The 18,539-nt window shown below is 57.4% G+C and overlaps 1 protein-coding gene across 1 annotated transcript; it reads left to right on the top strand.

Moving 5' to 3' along the window:
- The first annotated feature begins 1,023 nt into the window (after positions 1 to 1,023).
- Positions 1,024 to 18,390, top strand: LOC114489869 (probable bifunctional dTTP/UTP pyrophosphatase/methyltransferase protein). The gene is made up of 9 exons (XM_036017249.1): positions 1,024 to 1,116; positions 1,542 to 1,673; positions 13,182 to 13,283; positions 13,461 to 13,623; positions 14,592 to 14,776; positions 15,130 to 15,262; positions 15,795 to 15,938; positions 16,962 to 17,084; positions 18,020 to 18,390. The coding sequence occupies exons 1-9, from the start codon at positions 1,024 to 1,026 to the stop codon at positions 18,232 to 18,234; spliced, it is 1,290 nt and encodes a 429-aa protein (XP_035873142.1). The 3' UTR covers positions 18,235 to 18,390.
- The last annotated feature ends 149 nt before the right edge of the window (positions 18,391 to 18,539 follow it).

Below are 18,539 nucleotides of genomic sequence, written 5' to 3'. Positions count from 1 at the left end.
TAGGAATGGGCAGGCAGGCCCAGGTAGGGGTGGGTGGCAGAGCTGAGCCCCACCCTTGGGTGCAATTCCCTTATTCCTTTGCTTGTTCAGGGGCGTGTGAGTGCTCCAGGACCCCAGACAGTGTGGGAGCGTCATCCTGGGGTAAAGTCTGCCATACAGGGGTGGGGAACAGCTGGGGACATCGGGCTGTCACATCACCACCTGAGTGCACATGGGCTCACCCCTCCCCTTCCCTGTCGGGGACCCCGTGGGTCCCCACCCCAAGCAGCCTGCTGGCCCCCAGCACCCAGGTTGCTTAAAGGCTGAGCCAGGCTCACTGCACCCAGGCCTCATCACCGTGAGGGCCATGCAGAGCCTTCCCAGGCCTGGAGCCCAGGCCTTGGGGAGCCCAGGCTGGGTGAGTGGCCCCTGCCTCTCTCCCTCACCTCAGGCGCCCCTGCCCAACCCCCTTTCTCTCTGACCCACCCTGCGGGGCCGCTGGAGTGACCCGAAGGGCCCCTGAACCACCGCAGTGGGGGGCGGTCCTGCTCAGCAATCCCGAGATCCCAGGGATCCGGGTCATCCTAGTACAGTGGCAAGGCCGCGAACTGGACCCCCACAGCGCACGGGGGAGCTGGGGGTCCTCGGACACACTGTGTGGACAGTGGGCGGCCTGTGTGGGAGAGAGACACCGGGTGTCAGTTGGGATAAACCGGTCACAGAAATACTGGACGTGGCCGTGACAGGCTGCAGAACGAGCCTGGAAGCTGAGCTCAGTTCGGGGCGTGGCTCTGGCTCGTGGGCGTGGCCTCGCTGGGGGCGTGGCGGGCCAGGCGCAGCAGGCGGGGCCTCCATCCCAGGAAGTCCCAGCTGAGTGGTGAGAAGCAGCCCTGGGGGCGTGGTCGGCCCTGGGGCGGGGTCTCCTGGGCTTGGGGCTTCAATAGACCCGGCCGGCTCTCCGGGTCCACAGACCCAGGGTCAGGACACTTGGCCAAGAAGACCTTCCGCCTGGGGCCCAGGGAGTGTGGCGCGGACTCGAGAGTCATGGGCCTGTTCCGGGCGATCCCGAAGCTGCTGCATAAGCATGTGGTGATGGCCTGTACGGCCCCGGGCCACCAGCACGTCCTCAGAAATGGGGTGAATAGCCGGGACGGAACCGGGTCAGGTTCTGGGGTGGGAGGCTAGTGATCCCGGAGCCTAGTCCATCTGGGGCCCATGGACTGGTGCAGATGGTCACCTGGTGCCCCTGGTCTGGTGACTGGGCCCGGTGCGCCCCTGTGGGGGTGCAACACTGGCCTTGGGAATGACCTGGGAGCTCTTCCACCCCCAGGGGTTCGATCCGTGTACCCAGGACCTTTGTCAATACTGTCCCCAGGCGTTTGAGTGACCGGCGTGCACACCTCCCTTCCCTCTAGGTCCGGAGATCTGGCTCTGCAGCAAGTGGCTACTGGGGAAAGTTCAGTGTCAGCCACAGGGGCTGAGAGGCCACACTGGCTGTAACCCAACCCGTTGGGGAGTCCTGCGACCCTCACCCCCTCACGGCCCCTCTTCCCCCATTGCAGGGGCTCAGGTTCACGGTGGTTCCTTCCAGATTTCAGGAGAATGTCAGGAAAGCCTCCTCCTCCTCCCCTTACCCATACACCATGGAAACAGCCAAGCAGAAGGCCCTGGAGGTGGCCAGGAGCATGCACCAGGCAAGGACTCTGCTTCTGCCACCTGGGGATCTGGGGCCACAGGGTGGGTGGTGGGAGGTGGGGGTCAGGTTTTAGGGAGACCTGTTGCATAAAAGCTGCCACAGTGTGCAGTCATGCAGCTTATTTATGGCTGAGGGTTGCAGTGTAACATACTCTTCCTCTCATGTGGCATTTGTGTAGCACAGCTCGTCACAAAGAATTGACATAGCTGGTCTGTTGCATTGTTACTATATCACAGACTATGGTAATTAGTGTGAAGGTGTCATTTGCAGTAAAGAACCAATGTAGCTTACCTGTTACATTGTTACCTAATAATGGTTACTTGCTATGGTAGCTAATAGTATCATTTCTGTCATATAGATTGCGAATTACTTTGTTGCTATGTTATAGAGCATTGTAATTCTTACATGGGTATCATTTATTGTAATGCATGTCCCACCCACGTTACCGTACAATACCTTCCTATAATGAACACAATGGTGCCTTCCACTGTGTAGCATTAATGCAGCTTATCACTACATGTTATAACAATATCCTATGGCAGTTGGGATGCTACCTGCATGAAGGTAATCCTGTGAGTAGTGGTATAAATGAGTGAGAACTGAGAGATTGATATTCCGCAGGTGGAGGTGAGTATGCCAGTGCACCCCAAGGGCCCTGTGGGGTACACATTGTGGGGGAGTGTATGTGGGCCACATGTCTGCCCCCGCTCAGCACGAGGGGCCACACAGGCCTTGCTCTCCCAAGTTAGCCCAGGCACCAGCAGTGAGGCCGTCTGCATGCACCAAACCACAGAAATGTGTCGTTTCTGAAGCCCAGCTCTGGTTTCTGCAGAAACACGGGAAGGCTGTGGAAGACAGAGATGGCAAACCCACGGTGCAGAGCCTCCCCCCAACTGCCATTGTGGAACTGATAGATGGCTTCAAGGTGTCCAAGGTGACCTGCTGAGGCTCCTGAGGTGGCCGGGAGGGAGGGTACAACCTGGGGGCTGACCCACGGGAGCTCGTCTTGTTTGTGTCCTGGAGATGAGGTGTCTGAGGTCCACGTCCCCCTGGGCCACGCTCCCTCCTCAGGCCCCAGGGAGGGTCTCACTGAGCTGCTGTTCCCGCCCAGGCCCTGTTCACGGCTTGCAAGATGAAGGTGTTCGATTTGCTGGGGGACGAAGGCCCCCTGAGCGGGGCGGACGTTGCCAGGAAAATCGGTGCCTCAGAGGGCGGAACTGGACAGCTGCTGGACGTCTGTGCAGGCCTGGGCCTGCTGGACAAGACAGAGGGAGGTGAGGGGCCTCGGAGGGGTTTCCTGGAGAACCTCAGAAGGCGGAAGCAGGTCCCTGAGTGGACGTGGCCTCTGAGCCCAGCAGGGATGACCTCACGAGCTGTCCCTCTGCCCCAGAAGTGTGGCTGTTCCCCAGAGGGTGGGAGAGGATGGATGGAAGAAAGGGAAAGTCGTGTGTGTGTGTGTGTGTGTGAGTGTGTTTCTGTGTGTGTGTGTGTCTGTGAATGTGTGAGGATAGTGACTCCTCATGTCTCTGGTCTCGGAGGGGCTGTGTCACTCAGGGACGTCCAGAGACACGGAAGAAGCAGGACATTTCCATGTGCTCGACACAGGCAGGGGTTGAAATACAGAGACAGACGAGGCGGTGGGTGGAGAGATGAGAGACACATAGATGGATGGATACTCGGATACAGTGGGCAGAAGGGTGGGTGGGGAGGAAGCAGAGAGATGGATCGGTGGGGAGGTGGAAGGAAGGACAGAAGGAAGAAGACGGTATGTTATTGAAGGTGCAGATGATAGTGGGTGGGTCGGGCGATGGGCAGATGGAGAGTCAGGAGCCCTGGGTGGACATTCGGACATAGAGCAGACCAGAGATGAGATGGACGGATGGACGGATGGATGGAGGAGTGGGTGGATGGAGGGATGGGTGGGTGGATGGGTGGGTAGAGCCATGGTTAGCTGGGCAGATGCAAGCATGGACAGAGGATGGGTGGGTCCATGGATGGCAGGATGGATGGGTGGGTGGATGGATGGGTGGCCGCGACGATGGATAGGCAGCTAGTGAGACTGATGGGTCCATGGAAGAATGGATACAAGGCCAGTGAATGGATGGGTGGATCCTTCAAGGTGGACTGGGGAGCTGCCTGTCAGCATGTGGTGAGTAGCACTCTCAGGGATGGTGTTCGTGCTCCTTCCCCGTGGACCTCAGCTGTGGTCTCGTGGTGGGACCAGCTCCAGCCTCACTGGGAGGACCTCACCTGTCACTTCAGGTTACAGCAACACACCCCTGGCCACCCTGTACCTGCTGTCAGATGGCGAGTACTCCCTGCACAGCTTCATCATGACCCAAGATGAAGTCGGCTGGCCCTTCTTCTCCTACCTGGACTTTGCTGTCCGGGAGGGAACCGTGCAGGCCCAGAGGGCTCTGGGCACAGCAGGGGAGGACCACTATCAGGTGACCGGCCAGAGATGTTCCTTCCATGGTGGGTCGGGGAAAGGATCTGAGGAGAGGGGATCCGTGTCTGTCCTGGGGTGCATGAAAGTGAGAAGCCACCGAGCATTTGCCTTCTGGATGCCACCAGGCCTGACGGAGTCCACTTTGGGAGGGTGCGTGGGGGAGGGGGTGGAGAAGGGAGAGGGACAGACACAGAGGGAGGCAGAGAGAGGGAGACAGAGTCACAAGACAGACAGACAGGCACAGAGACAGGCACAGAGAGGCCCAGTCCCAGGGACACGTCAGCTGGGGGTGCCGCCCGGGTGCAGGAGGCCCAGCCTGTGCCTCTCTGCTCACACCCTGCTCTGCCTCAGGAGTGCTTCTACAAGAATCGAGAAAAGAAGCTGCAGTTCATGCGGGCCATGCACGGCCACACCAAGGTGGCTGCTCGCCACGTGGCCACAGCTTTTGACCTGTCTGGATTCACCTCTGCCTGCGACCTGGGAGGTGTGTAACCCCACGGGGACTCTGTGTCACCAGCTGCATGCGTGCCTTTCCTGTGTTGTATTTCATGTTCGTTACATTCTCAAAGGACTGAAAAATGGGGTTATCTCTTCAAAAACACCCCAAGGACACCTGAGCTGCCAGCTTGCATCTCCCTATTCTCCCTGCACACCCATCCTCCTAGTGGCCCAGACTGGCTGCTGAAGAACCAGCCATCACATCTGCTTTCACAAACCAGAAAGTATTCGTGATGGTACCAGACCTCCACAACTTTGCCCTGAGGATTCTCTTGTGACTCTGTGTCCACACCCCACTCACCTGCTCACCTGCAGCGTCTTGACCTTGGGAGGCCCCAATGCCCCCAGGAGACACCAGCCATCTGCATCATCTTGGCTTTATTTCGCAGCAGTGGCTTCAATGCATGTTCCGGAACACTGCTTGATTTGGCCTCAGTTGCACTTTGGAAACTCACCCAGGCCTCCCTAAGTGCCTGGAAGGGCATGCAGGGGTACACTGTGTGATTTCACCTGCAGGGTCCACAGGCGCCCTTGCCTACGAGCTGGCCCGGCAGTACCCGGGTCTGAAGGTGACCATATTTGACCTACCAGAGGTCATCGAGGATGCCGTGCTCTTTAAGCCCCATGGACCCGAGGCAGGGCAGGTCAGCTTCGTGCCAGGTAAGAGCTCCTGTGCCTTTGCATCTGGTCAGGACTCTCTGACCTGTGACACGGAGCCTGTCCCTGTGTGTGCATGAGTGTGGTGTCTGTGTTTCTGCAGGTGTGTTTGTCTGTGCTGGTGGGTATCTGTGTGCCATGCTCACCTCTGTCTGCCTAGGGGCCCCTCGTCCACCTGGGGAAGGTTGCAGGACCCCCATCCAGTAGCAAATCCTCAGCACTCGGGTCCTTTATACAAAATGAGCCGGTGTCGGCTTGTCGCCAACCTACTCCCTCCTTGGACTTTCACCGCTGCCTGGATTCCCTTAACCCCTGATACACTGCCAGGGCTGGGTGAGGCTGTTACACTGTCTCCTTTCAGGAATAACAAGAAAAACAAGTCTAGGTTTCGGGAGACACCCACATGCCCCCATTGCATAGGAACCATGTAACGTTTCCTCATTGGGCGGCAACATGTAATTGTTTCAAAACGTTTCCCTGTGTATTATTGTTTTCTATGGCTAAATGCCAAGTACACAACCTGGGCACCTTAAAAGCAAGGAATTCCTCCTGCCTCCATCCTGCAGATCGGCCACCTGATTCCAGGTGTCCTGCAGCCTCAGTCCCTCCACGGGCTGCAGGGAGGGTGCTCTGCACCTCTTCCAGCTCCTGGAGCGCGGGGCGTCCCTGGGCTGGTGCTCACGTCCCTCCCGTCTCTGCCTCCACCCCCACGTGGCTTTTCCTCCTTTCTGCGTCTCCTCTTCTGTCCCTTCCAAGGACACTGCCACTGGATGTGAGGCCACCCTGACCCAGGACGGCCTCCTCTCAGCACCTCCACACATCCCACCTGCAAACACCCTGTTTCCATAAGGTGCCACTCCCGGGTTCCAGAGTTAGGACTTGGATCGTGTTGGGGGGGCCCTATCACCCCACTGCAAGCAGACTCCTTTCCCGTTCAGTTCGGAGGTGGTGCCTCCCCATTTCTGTCTCAGGGAGAACTGGTTCTTGAGTCCCTGTGGGATGATTGCCCTCTATGTGTCCACCAGGGGACTTTTTCCGAGACACCCTCCCGGAGGCTGACCTGTACATCCTGTCCAAAATTCTGCACAACTGGCCCGACGACAAGGTGCACCAGCTGCTGAGCCGCATCTCCCGCAGCTGCAAGCCAGGTGAGACGGCCTCTTCGACCTCCTTTTCAGACACACATGAAGACCCGTCCATTTTTTAGAAAAGTAACATTTATCCACAGTGCGGTGTTGCCATGCCCCCTCTGGTGCCTAGTTCACCGTCTTCAGCGCTCCCTCTTGACTCCAGGATCTGGACTCAAGTGCCTGCACGTTGGGACAGCTGCCCCTGAGCCTGGCTCCCCTGAGTGTCACTGTCCCCCCCGCAGGGCCCTGAGGGAGCCTGGGGTCCCTGCACTGGGGGACCCCTCCCACAGCTGCCCTGCCCCCTGGGTCCGTTCCTCCGCAGCTAACACTGTCTCCCTGTCACACCCACACTCCGCCTTCCTGCCCTCCCCCCTGCCCCTGGCCAGGCTGCTGCTGCTGCTGCTGCTGCTCCGAGCAGCTGGGGCCCAGGTTCCACTCACCTGCTCCCCGATGGGCTCACAGGGGCCCCTCCTATAATAAAAGTTTCCCCCTGTGCCCAATCGAGGGCATACCCTCAGGAACCCTGGTCAGGACCCACAGACGACCAGGCACCCTCATTTCCCTCCACCTCTGTTTCCTGTCCCTGCTCCCTTTCCTTCTCCCTGCTCACTCCCTCTGTCTGTCCCTTCGTGTCTCCCCAGGTCTCCCTGGGTCTCTGTGTCTTGTCTCTGCCTCCCTCTCTCTCTCTGTGTCCTGGTATGTCTTTCTCTCTGTCTCCCCTCCACCTCCGTGACTGATTCCCCAGCCCGGTGGGATCTGTCTGCAGCCTGCACCCCTGAGGGCTGGAGTCCCTCAGCCCCCTCTGCTGGGTCCGGGGCAGGACCCCAGTGGCTGCTCTCGTGCACACAGGTGGCAGCCTCCTGGTGGCGGAACAGCTGCTGGACGAGGACAAGTGCAGGCCCCTGCCCGCGCTGCTGATGTCTCTGAACATGATGGTGCTGTTCCAGGGCCGGGAGCGCAGCCTGAGCGAGTACCGCAGTCTGCTGCAGGCGCACGGCTTCACCGACGTGCGGGCCGTGCGCACTGGGAGCACCTTGGATGCCGTCCTGGCCACCAGAGCCTGACGGTCACCTGCACGCCAGTCCCAGGGTCACTCCCCAGGGAGGACACTGGCCCACAGTCCCCCACTGTGGCTGGTCAGGTGGAGAGTTTGCTGCAAGGGGCTGGAGTCACCCCAGGCTAAGGAACGGGGTCAGGAGCGGCACTTGGAGCTGGTTGGTGCGGCTGCACGGGACAAGGGCAGTACCAACTGGCTGGGCCACTCGTCCTCTGTGGGGGCCCTGGTCAGGGGCCTCCAGCCAGTGCACCTCCATAACATGGGCCGTGTCCACACTGCCCTCTCTCCACTGGCCCTGTGTGCTCCCCACCACCTCCCTCCGCTTCTCTCCTCTCCCCAGCCACACTTTCAGGTCCCAGTGACATCCCAGTCGTCCTGCCTGTGACCCTGCAGGAGATGCTCCTCCCCTTTTCCCTCTGGTTGATCAGCCCGTTTACAAGATCACAGCGTAGGCAGGGGAAGGTTTGACCGGGAGAAGGTGATTGTTCACCACAACGTCCCCACAATCTACAGCTGGGACTCTGTGTCCTGGTCAGGTGTCCGTTTCCCTAAAGTGTAAGGAAGCACGTGCACACTGGTCAGCGGGAGGCAGTGGGCAGGGTGACCGGTGGAATCGTTCAGATGGATCTGTTCAATCTCCCTTGCAGCTCCAATCAGCAGTCTGTTAGACACACAGCTTGTAGTCATGATTTTCCCAGTGAGAATGGATTTCATAGACAATCTAGAAGTTGATTGACAAGATGCACACACACACACATGATCTATACAGTGTCGATGATCACACACATAATCACTCATGCACAGTCCTGGATGGACACCTTGGTCCTCCACTCTCCAGGGAGCCCTGAGCCGAGGACCCGCCCACTCACCCACCCACGGGAGACCCCAGGCTGCAGAGGGTCAGGCAGGTAACACTTGAGGGAACTGGGGAAGGGTCCCTGGTCCCCTGAGACCACCTTCTGTGCCCCTGTGGCTGTTGGAAATGCTCTTAGAAACAATGAACACGATGCGAAGGGAAGACTGACAGCCTGAGTGTGTGGTTATTGTGAACCTGGTGCGAACACTGTGGGTTTCAGGGCCTGTGGGGAAGGGTGGGGGCAGGGCATGCACCCCTGTCTCTCTCCTCAAAGGGACTTCCTCCTAGGAATGGGCAGGCCGCCCCAGGGGGCAGTGGGTGGCAGAGCTGAGCCCCACCCTTGGGTGCAGTTCCCGCATTCCTTTGCTCATTGAGAGGTGTGTGAGTGCCCCAGGACCCGGGACAGTCTGGAAGGGTCATCCTGGGGTGCCACCGTCCAGCCGCAGCTGGGTCCAGGGTTTCCTGAAAGGTGGGGAAGGCGTCGGCGATGGGAGACAGACGACAACACGCCTCAGAGGACGGTGATGCTCTGTTCTGTTTATTGCAAGTACAAGCAGGTTTTTGTACTTTCATTTTTAGCAGTGATTGACATTTGCGATTAGGTAAAGCAGAAAATAATGAATACAAAGGTAACCAGGAAAAATACAAGAATTCCCATAGATTCAATTATATTAAACAAAGGTTATTTTAACCAGAAGAGCCATAAACCAGACAATTAGAAATAGCTGTACGTACAGAGTTTGAATATCTTACTGTTTATTAAAATTCTCAGAATTTGTCATGGGGCAAAAGGATACGCTAAATTGAACAGAGGTTATAGGAAATTTATTATAAGGCCTTTGTGATGTCTAACTTACCTATTTACCTTTTCTGTCTAAAATATTTCTCTATGTACCATGGACTCTGACTCCCTGGTAACTGTTTTTAAGTGCTTAATTTATAATAGTTAACCAGCTTTTCTTATTTCTTTGCCTGTCTAATTCTACTTGATATATATTCCTATTCAAGGTAAAGGCGGGGCTGTTACTCCAACAACTTTTAGACACTCGGGGGCAATTTCATTAGAGGGGATTCTATTCTTTGGTCAAGAAATTATTTTATACAACTTCGTAGGAATTATGCAAATCAATAAACCTGAGATACAGGTATCTAACAATCCCACCACCTTTTAATCTCCAAAACCAACAGGTAAGGAGAGATAAACAGGAAATTCAGCTACAGTAAACTCTTTTTATTTCTTATTTAATAAACACCAGGGAGGTCTGCCTCGAGCTAGCCTTTCCATGAAATTTAGAATTTTATAAAACACTTGAACTTCATCCTAATTGACCATTCTAATGTCACCCTCATTATATGCTCCTGTATAAGGCAATGGGAGATCTGGAACCCTCTGGAGACCATTATCTCCTTTTAGGGGATACCATAATTTGCCAATAATCTAATATGCTACCCAGGGGTATCCCTGGGCTGTGGGTAAGGGTCTATATAGTTTTTTTCTTGTTTTCTAGAAAGACTCTTTGTATCTATGGGTAAAGAACAGGCGTGGGAAAGTCCGCCAATAATTCAACTTATTGTAACTGATTTATGAATTCTTATATGGGAACAACTGGGGATAATTTCTTACTCAGGTTCATAAACACTTTATTTAAAACAATCTGGGTGTGATTCAGTAGTCTGGGGACAACTAGTTGTCCCTTCAGAATTTCCCTCAAAATCAATCATTGACTCTTTTCAAGCCTCTTTCTTCTCATGTTCTGTTCTTATGGGAATCAGGGTACAAAGTAAGACCATGATTAACATTAGCAAGGAAAGTATTAAAAGCAATCCCCAGAGAAACTACCACCCCCCTTTGTATGCCACGCTCTCTTCCAGGAAGATGGATTCCTTGAATGCCCTCTTTCCACGTTCAGACCTTGTCAGACAACATGGTTGGAAGAGGGCGTGGCACTGGGGTAACCTCTGCCCTATGGGGACGGGGGTGGGGAACAGCTGGGGACATCGGGCTGTCACATTACCACCTGAGTGGCCTCACCCCTCCCCTTCCTGGTCAGGGACCCCATGGGTCCCCACCCCAAGCAGCCTGCTGGCCCCCAGCACCCAGGCTGCTTAAAGGCTGAGCCAGGCCCACTGCACCCAGGCCTCATCACCGTGAGGGCCATGCAGAGCCTTCCCAGGCCTGGAGCCCAGGCCTTGGGGAGCCCAGGCTGGGTGAGTGGCCCCTGCCTCTCTCCCTCACCTCAGGCGCCCCTGCCCACCCCCCTTTCTCTCTGACCCACCCTGCGGGGCCGCTGGAGTGACCCGAAGGGCCCCTGAACCACCGCAGTGGGGGGCGGTCCTGCTCAGCAATCCCGAGATCCCAGGGATCCGGGTCATCCTAGTACAGTGGCAAGGCCGCGAACTGGACCCCCACAGCGCACGGGGGAGCTGGGGGTCCTCGGACACACTGTGTGGACAGTGGGCGGCCTGTGTGGGAGAGAGACACCGGGTGTCAGTTGGGATAAACCGGTCACAGAAATACTGGACGTGGCCGTGACAGGCTGCAGAACGAGCCTGGAAGCTGAGCTCAGTTCGGGGCGTGGCTCTGGCTCGTGGGCGTGGCCTCGCTGGGGGCGTGGCGGGCCAGGCGCAGTAGGCGGGGCCTCCATCCCAGGAAGTCCCAGCTGAGTGGTGAGACCCAGCCCTGGGGGCGTGGTCGGCCCCGGGGCGGGGCTGTGTGGGCGGGGTCTCCTGGGCTTGGGGCTTCAATAGACCGGGCCGGCTCTCCGGGTCCACAGACCCAGGGTCAGGACACTTGGCCAAGAAGACCTTCCGCTTGGGGCCCAGGGAGTGTGGCGCGGACTCGAGAGTCATGGGCTTCTTCCGGGCGATCCCGAAGCTGCTGCATAAGCATGTGGTGATGGCCTGTACGGCCCCGGGCCACCAGCAGGTCCTCAGAAACGCGGTGAATAGCCGGGACAGAACCGGGTCGGGTTCTGGGGTGCAAGGGGCAGGCTAGTGATCCGGGAGCCTAGTCCATCTGGGGCCCATGGACTGGTGCAGATGGTCACCTGGTGCCCCTGGCGCGGTGACTGCGGATCTGTGGGCCTGTGGGGACCAGGGACAAGGTGTGAGGCCCATGGAGTTGAGGCCCAGAGCTAGGAACTGGGGCAGTGGGGTCTGGGGCAGAGGCGTGCGGGCAGCTCCTAGCGGCTGGGGTCCAGGTCTGTGGGCCTGGGGAAGCCCGAACCTGGGCCATCTGGGCCGCGGGTTTGTGACCAGGCCTCGTGGTCTGGTGTCCCCCATGAGGTGGCCCCTTGGCACAACAAACTGTTCCATGCACCCAGCTGCCTCTGCCCTGGGGCTGCTGGGGGAGGGGGAGGGGCTGAGCTCCATGGGTGCTCTGCAGGGCTGGCAAGGACAGGGGTAGCTGATGCCAGGTCCTCAGGGTGCACAGTGTGGGCACTTGGGGGGCCATGGACACCACCAGCCTCCTTCAGGGACCAGGGACTGTCTTGCTAGGTGAGGATTTCTAGGGGACCCGCGTAAAGGAGCCCCATTACCCCACACAGCCTATTTCTGTCCTTTGCATTTCTTGTGGGGAGTATGTTTCCAGGTGCTGGACCCCAGGGTGGGGGTGGAACAGTGGCCTTGGGAATGTCCTGGGAGCTCTTCCACCCCCAGGGGTTCGATCCGAGTCCCCAGCACCTTTGTCGATACTGTCCCCAGGCGTTTGAGTGACAGGGGTGCACACCTCCCTTCCCTCTAAGCCCCAAGATCTGGCTCTGCAGGAAGTGGTTACTGGGGAAAGTTCACATTCGGCCACAGGGGCTGAGAGGCCACACTGGCTGTAACCCAACCCGGTCTGTTGGGGATTCCTGCGACCCTCACCCCCTCACGGCCCCTCTTCTCCCATTGCAGGGGCTCAGATTCACGGTGGTTCCTTCCAGATTTCAGGAGAATGTCAGGAAAGCCTCCTCCCTCAGCCCTTTCCCATATGCAATGGACACAGCCAAGCAGAAGGCCCTGGAGGTGGCCAGGAGGATGCACCAGGCAAGGACTCTGCTTCTGCCACCTGGGGATCTGGGGCCACAGGGTGGGTGGTGGGAGGTGGGGGTCACGTTTTAAGGAGACCTGTTGCATAAAAGCTGTCACAGTGTGCATTCATGCAGCTTATTTATGGCTGAGGGTTGCAGTGTAACATACTCTTCCTCTCATGTGGCATTTGTGTAGCACAGCTCGTCACAAAGAATTGACATAGCAGGTCTGTTGCATTGTTACTATATCACAGACTATGGTAATTAGTGTGAAGGTGAAATTTACAATAAAGAATTAGTGTAGCTTACCTAATACATTGTTACCTAATAACACTTATTATTGCAGCTAATAGTATCATTTCTATAATATAGATTGTGAATTACTTTGTTGCTATGTCATAGAGCATTGTAATTCTTACATGGGTATCATTTATTGTAATGCATGTCCCACCCACGTTACCGTACAATACCTTCCTATAAGGAACACAATGGTGCCTTCCACTGTGTAGCATTAATGCAGCTTATCACTACATGTTATAGTAATATCCTATGGCAGTTGGGATGCTACCTGCATGAAGGTAATCCTGTGAGTAGTGGTATAAATGAGTGAGAACTGAGAGACTGATATTCGGCAGGTGGAGGTGAGTATGCCAGTGCGCCCCAAGGACCCTGTGGGGTACACATTGTGGGGGAATGAATGGGGGCCACATGTCTGCCCCTGCTCAGCACGAGGGGCCACACAGGCCTTGCTCTCCCAAGTTAGCCCAGGCACCGGCAGTGAGGCCGTCTGCATGCACCGAACCACAGAAATGTGTCGTTTCTGAAGCTCAGCTCTGGTTTCTGCAGAAACACGGGAAGGCTGTGGAGGACAGAGATGGCAAACCCACGGTGCAGAGCCTCCCCCCGACTGCCATTGTGGAACTGATAGATGGCTTCAAGGGGTCCAAGGTGACCTGCTGAGGCTCCTGGGGTGGCCGGGAGGGAGGGTACAACCTAGGGGCTGACCCACGGGAGCTCGTCTTGTTTGTGTCCTGGAGACGAGGTGTCTGAGGTCCACGTCCCCCTGGGCCACGCTCCCTCCTCAGGCCCCAGGGAGGGTCTCACTGAGCTGCTGTTCCCGCCCAGGCCCTGTTCACGGCTTGCAAGATGAAGGTGTTCGATTTGCTGGGGGACGAGGGCCCCCTGAGCACGGCGGACGTTGCCAGGAAAATCGGTGCCTCAGAGGGCGGAACTGGACAGCTGCTGGACGTCTGTGCAGGCCTGGGCCTGCTGGACAAGACAGAGGGAGGTGAGGGGCCTCGGAGGGGTTTCCTGGAGAACCTCAGAAGGCGGAAGCAGGTCCCTGAGTGGACGTGGCCTCTGAGCCCAGCAGGGATGACCTCACGAGCTGTCCCTCTGCCCCAGAAGTGTGGCTGTTCCCCAGAGGGTGGGACAGAGGATGGATGGAAGAAAGGGAAAGTCATGTGTGTGTGTGTGTGAGTGTGTCTGTGAGTGTGTGAGGATAGTGACTCCTCATGTCTCTGGTCTCGGAGGGGCTGTGTCACTCAGGGACATCCAGAGACACGGAAGAAGCAGGACATTTTCGTGTGCTCGACACAGACAGGTGTTGACCTACAGAGACAGACGAGGCGGTGGGTGGAGAGATGAGAGACACATAGATGGATGGATACTCGGATACAGTGGACAGAAGGGTGGGTGGGGAGGAAGCAGAGAGATGGATCGGTGGGGAGGTGGAAGGAAGGACAGAAGGAAGAAGACGGTGTGTTGTTGAAGGTGCAGATGATAGTGGGTGGGTGGGGCGATGGGCAGATGGAGAGTCAGGAGCCCTGGGTGGACATTCGGACATAGAGCAGACCAGAGATGAGATGGATGGATGGACGGATGGATGAGGAGTGGGTGGATGGAGGGATGGATGGGTGGATGGGTGGGTAGAGCCATGGTTAGCTGGGCAGATGCAAGCATGGACAGAGGATGGGTGGGTCCATGGATGGCAGGATGGATGGGTGGGTGGATGGATGGGTGGCTGTGACCATGGATAGGCAGCTAGTGAGACTGATGGGTGCATGGAAGAATGGCCACATAGGCCAGTGAATGGATGGGTGGATTCTTGAAGGTGGACTGGGGAGCTGCCTGCCAGCATGTGGTGAGTAGCACTCTCAGGGATGGTGTTCGTGCTCCTTCCCCGTGGACCTCAGCTGTGGTCTCGTGGTGGGACCAGCTCCAGCCTCACTGGGAGGACCTCACCTGTCACTTCAGGTTACAGCAACACACCCCTGGCCACCCTGTACCTGCTGTCAGATGGCGAGTACTCCCTGCACAGCTTCATCATGACCCAAGAGGAAGTCAGCTGGCCCTTCTTCTCCTACCTGGACTTTGCTGTCCGGGAGGGAACCGTCCAGGCCCAGAGGGCTCTGGGCACAGCAGGGGAGGACCACTATCAGGTGACCGGCCAGAGATGTTCCTTCCATGGTGGGTCGGGGAAAGGATCTGAGGAGAGGGGATCCGTGTCTGTCCTGGGGTGCATGAAAGTGAGAAGCCACCGAGCATTTGCCTTCTGGATGCCACCAGGCCTGACGGAGTCCACTTTGGGAGGGTGCGTGGGGGAGGGGGTGGAGAAGGGAGAGGGACAGACACAGAGGGAGGCAGAGAGAGGGACACAGAGTCACAAGACAGACTGACAGGCACAGAGAGAGGCACAGAGAGGCCCAGTCCCAGGGACATGTCAGCTGGGGGTGCCGCCCGGGTGCAGGAGGCCCAGCCTGTGCCTCTCTGCTCACACCCTGCTCTGCCTCAGGAGTGCTTCTACAAGAATCGAGAAAAGAAGCTGCAGTTCATGCGGGCCATGCACGGCCACACCAAGGTGGCTGCTCGCCACGTGGCCACAGCTTTTGACCTGTCTGGATTCACCTCTGCCTGCGACCTGGGAGGTGTGTAACCCCACGGGGTCTCTGTGTCACCAGCTGCATGCGTGCCTTTTCCTGTGTTGTATTTCATGTTAGTTACATTCTCAAAGGACTGAAAAATGGGGTTATCTCTTCAAAAACACCCCAAGGACACCTGAGCTGCCAGCTTGCATCTCCCTATTCTCCCTGCACACCCATGCTCCTAGTGGCCCAGACTGGCTGCTGAAGAACCAGCCATCACATCTGCTTTCACAAACAAGAAAGTATTCGTGATGGTACCAGACCTCCACAACTTTGCCCTGAGGATTCTCTTGTGACTCTGTGTCCACACCCCACTCACCTGCTCACCTGCAGGGTCTTGACCTTGGGAGGCCCCAGTGCCCCCAGGAGACACCAGCCATCTGCATCATGCTTGGCTTTATTTCGCAGCAGTGGCTTCAATGCATGTTCCAGTACATTGCTTGATTTGGCCTCAGTTGCACTTTGGAAACTCACCCAGGCCTCCCTAAGTGCCTGGAAGGGCATGCAGGGGTACAGTGTGTGATTTCACCTGCAGGGTCCACAGGCGCCCTTGCCTACGAGCTGGCCCGGCAGTACCCGGGTCTGAAGGTGACCATATTTGACCTACCAGAGGTCATCGAGGATGCCGTGTTCTTTAAGCCCCATGGACCCGAGGCAGGGCAGGTCAGCTTCGTGCCAGGTAAGAGCTCCTGTGCCTTTGCATCTGGTCAGGACTCTCTGACCTGTGACACGCAGCCTGTCCCTGTGTGTGCGAGAGTGTGGTGTCTGTGCCTCTGCAGGTGTGTGTGTGTGCAGGTGGGAGTCTGTGTGCCGTGCTCACCTCTGTCAGCACAGGGGCCTCTCGTCCCCCTGGGGAAGGTTGCAGGACCCCCGCCCAGTAGCAACTCCTCAGCACTCGGGTCCTTTATATAAGATGAGCCAGTGTCTGCTTGTCCACAACCCACTCCCTCCTTGGACTTTCAGTGCTGCCTGGATTCCCTGTAACCCCTGATACAGTGCCAGGGCTGGGTGAGGCTGTTACACTGTCTCCTTTCAGGAATAACAAGAAAAACAAGTCTAGGTTTCGGGAGACACCCACATGCCCCCATTGCATAATAACAATGTAACATTTCCTCATTGGGCGGCAACATGTAATTGTTTCAAAACATTTCCCTGTGTATTATTGCTTTCTATGGGTAAATATAAATTACACAACCTGGGCACCTTAAAAGCACAGGAATTCCTCCTGCCTCCATCCTGGAGATCGGCCACCTCATTCCAGGTGTCCTGCAGCCCCGGTCCCTCCACGGGCTGCAGGGAGGGTGCTCTGCACCTCTTCCAGCTCCTGGAGCAAGAGGCGTCCCTGGGCTGGTACTCACGCCCTCCTGTCTCTGCCTCCACCTTCACGTGGCTTTTCCTCCTTTCTGCGTCTCCTCTTCTGTCCCTTCCAAGGACACTACCACTGGATGTGAGGCCACCCTGACCCAGGACGGCCTCCTCTCAGCACCTCCACACATCCCACCTGCAAACACCCTGTTTCCATAAGGTGCCACTCCCGGGTTCCAGAGTTAGGACTTGGATCGGGTTGAGGGGGGGCCCTATCACCCCACTGCAAGCAGACTCTTTTTCCGTTCAGTTCGGAGGTGGTGCCTCCCCATTTCTGTCTCAGGGAGAACTGGTTCTTGAGTCCCTGTGGGATGATTGCCCTCTATGTGTCCACCAGGGGACTTTTTCCAAGACACCCTCCCGGAGGCTGACCTGTACATCGTGTCCAAAATTCTGCACAACTGGCCCGACGACAAGGTGCACCAGCTGCTGAGCCGCATCTCCCGCAGCTGCAAGCCAGGTGAGACGGCCTCTTCGACCTCCTTTTCAGACACACATGAAGACCCGTCCATTTTTTAGAAAAGTAACTTTTATGCACCATAAGGGGCTGCCACACTCCCTGTGGTGCTCAGTTTATAGACTTCAGAGCTCGCTCTTGACTCCAGGATGTGGACTCAAGTGCCTGCACGTTGGGACAGCTGCCCCTGAGCCTGGCTCCCCTGAGTGTCACTGTCCCCCCCTGCAGGGCCCTGAGGGAGCCTGGGGTCTCCTGCCCCAGGGGACCCCTCCCAGGGCTGCCCTGCCCAGTGAGTCCTCCCTCCTCAGCTAATCCTGTCTCCCTGTCACACCCACACTCCGCCTTCCTGCCCTCCCCCATGCCCCTGGCCAGGCTGCTGCTGCTGCTACTCCAAGCAGCTGGGGCCCAGGGTCCCCTGACCTCCTCCCCGGTGGGCTCACGGGGGCACCTCCTATAAGAAAAGTTTCCACCTGTGTCCTATGGAGGGCATACCCTCAGGGGTTCTGGCAGGGACCCCCAGAGGACCAGGCACTCTCATTTCCTACCGCCCCCGTTTCCTGTCCCTGCTCCCTTTCCTTCTCCCTGCTCACTCCCTCTGTCTGTCCCTTCGTGTCTCCCCGGGTCTCCCTGGGTCTCCGTGTCTTGTCTCTGTCTCCCCCTCTCTCTGTGTTTCCACGTGTGTCTGCCTGTGTCTTTCCCTCTGCGTCTCTCTTTGTGTTGCCGTCCATCCACATCTCCTCTGTCCCTGTGTTCCTGCCTCTTTCTTTCTCTCTCTGTGTGTCTTTGTCTGTCTTTCTCTCTGTCTTCCCTCCAACTCCCTGTCTGATTCCCCAGCCCGGTGGGATCTGTCTGCAGCCTGCACCCCTGAGGGCTGGAGTCCCTCAGCCCCCTCTTCTGGGACCCAGGCAGGATCCCAGTGGCTGCTCTCGTGCACACAGGTGGCGGCCTCCTGGTGGCGGAACAGCTGCTGGACGAGGACAAGTGCAGGCCCCTGCCCGCCTTGATGATGTCGCTGAACATGACGGTGCTGTTCCAGGCCAGGGAGCGCAGCCTGAGCGAGTACCGCAGCCTGCTGCAGGCACACGGCTTCACCGACGTGCGGGCCGTGCGCACTGGGAGCACCTCGGATGCCGTCCTGGCCACCAGAGCCTGACGGCCACCTGTATGCCAGTCCCAGGGTCACTCCCCAGGGAGGACACTGGCCCACAGTCCCCCACTGTGGTCCATAGATAGAAAGTTTCCTGCAAGGGGCTGGAGTCACTCCCCAGGCTAAGGAATGGGGCCAGCAGCGCCACCTGGAGCTTTTTGGTGGGGCAGCACGGGACAAGGGCATTGCCAGCTGGGGTCCTTCCCTTCACGATGCCGGGCCACACATCCTCTGTGGGGGCCTGGCCAGCTGACCTTATGGCTAGGATGTCCCCTTCACAGGGGCCTTGTCTACACCACCTCTCTCCACCA

Source organism: Phyllostomus discolor, chromosome Y (genome assembly GCF_004126475.2).
Source record: "Phyllostomus discolor isolate MPI-MPIP mPhyDis1 chromosome Y, mPhyDis1.pri.v3, whole genome shotgun sequence".
NCBI classification, from domain to species: Eukaryota; Metazoa; Chordata; class Mammalia; order Chiroptera; family Phyllostomidae; genus Phyllostomus; species Phyllostomus discolor.
The sequence above is the reverse complement of the archived record's forward strand: the minus strand, read 5'-3'. Positions and strand labels throughout refer to the sequence as shown.

Coding starts and splice junctions, on each gene's coding strand:
- LOC114489869 (XM_036017249.1), top strand. CDS start 1,024: ATGGGCCTGTTCCGGGCGATCCCGAAGCTGCTGCATAAGCATGTGGTG. Junction 13,284..13,460: donor ATGGCTTCAAGGGGTCCAAG/GTGACCTGCTGA, acceptor GTTCCCGCCCAG/GCCCTGTTCACGGCTTGCAA. Junction 13,624..14,591: donor GCTGGACAAGACAGAGGGAG/GTGAGGGGCCTC, acceptor CTGTCACTTCAG/GTTACAGCAACACACCCCTG.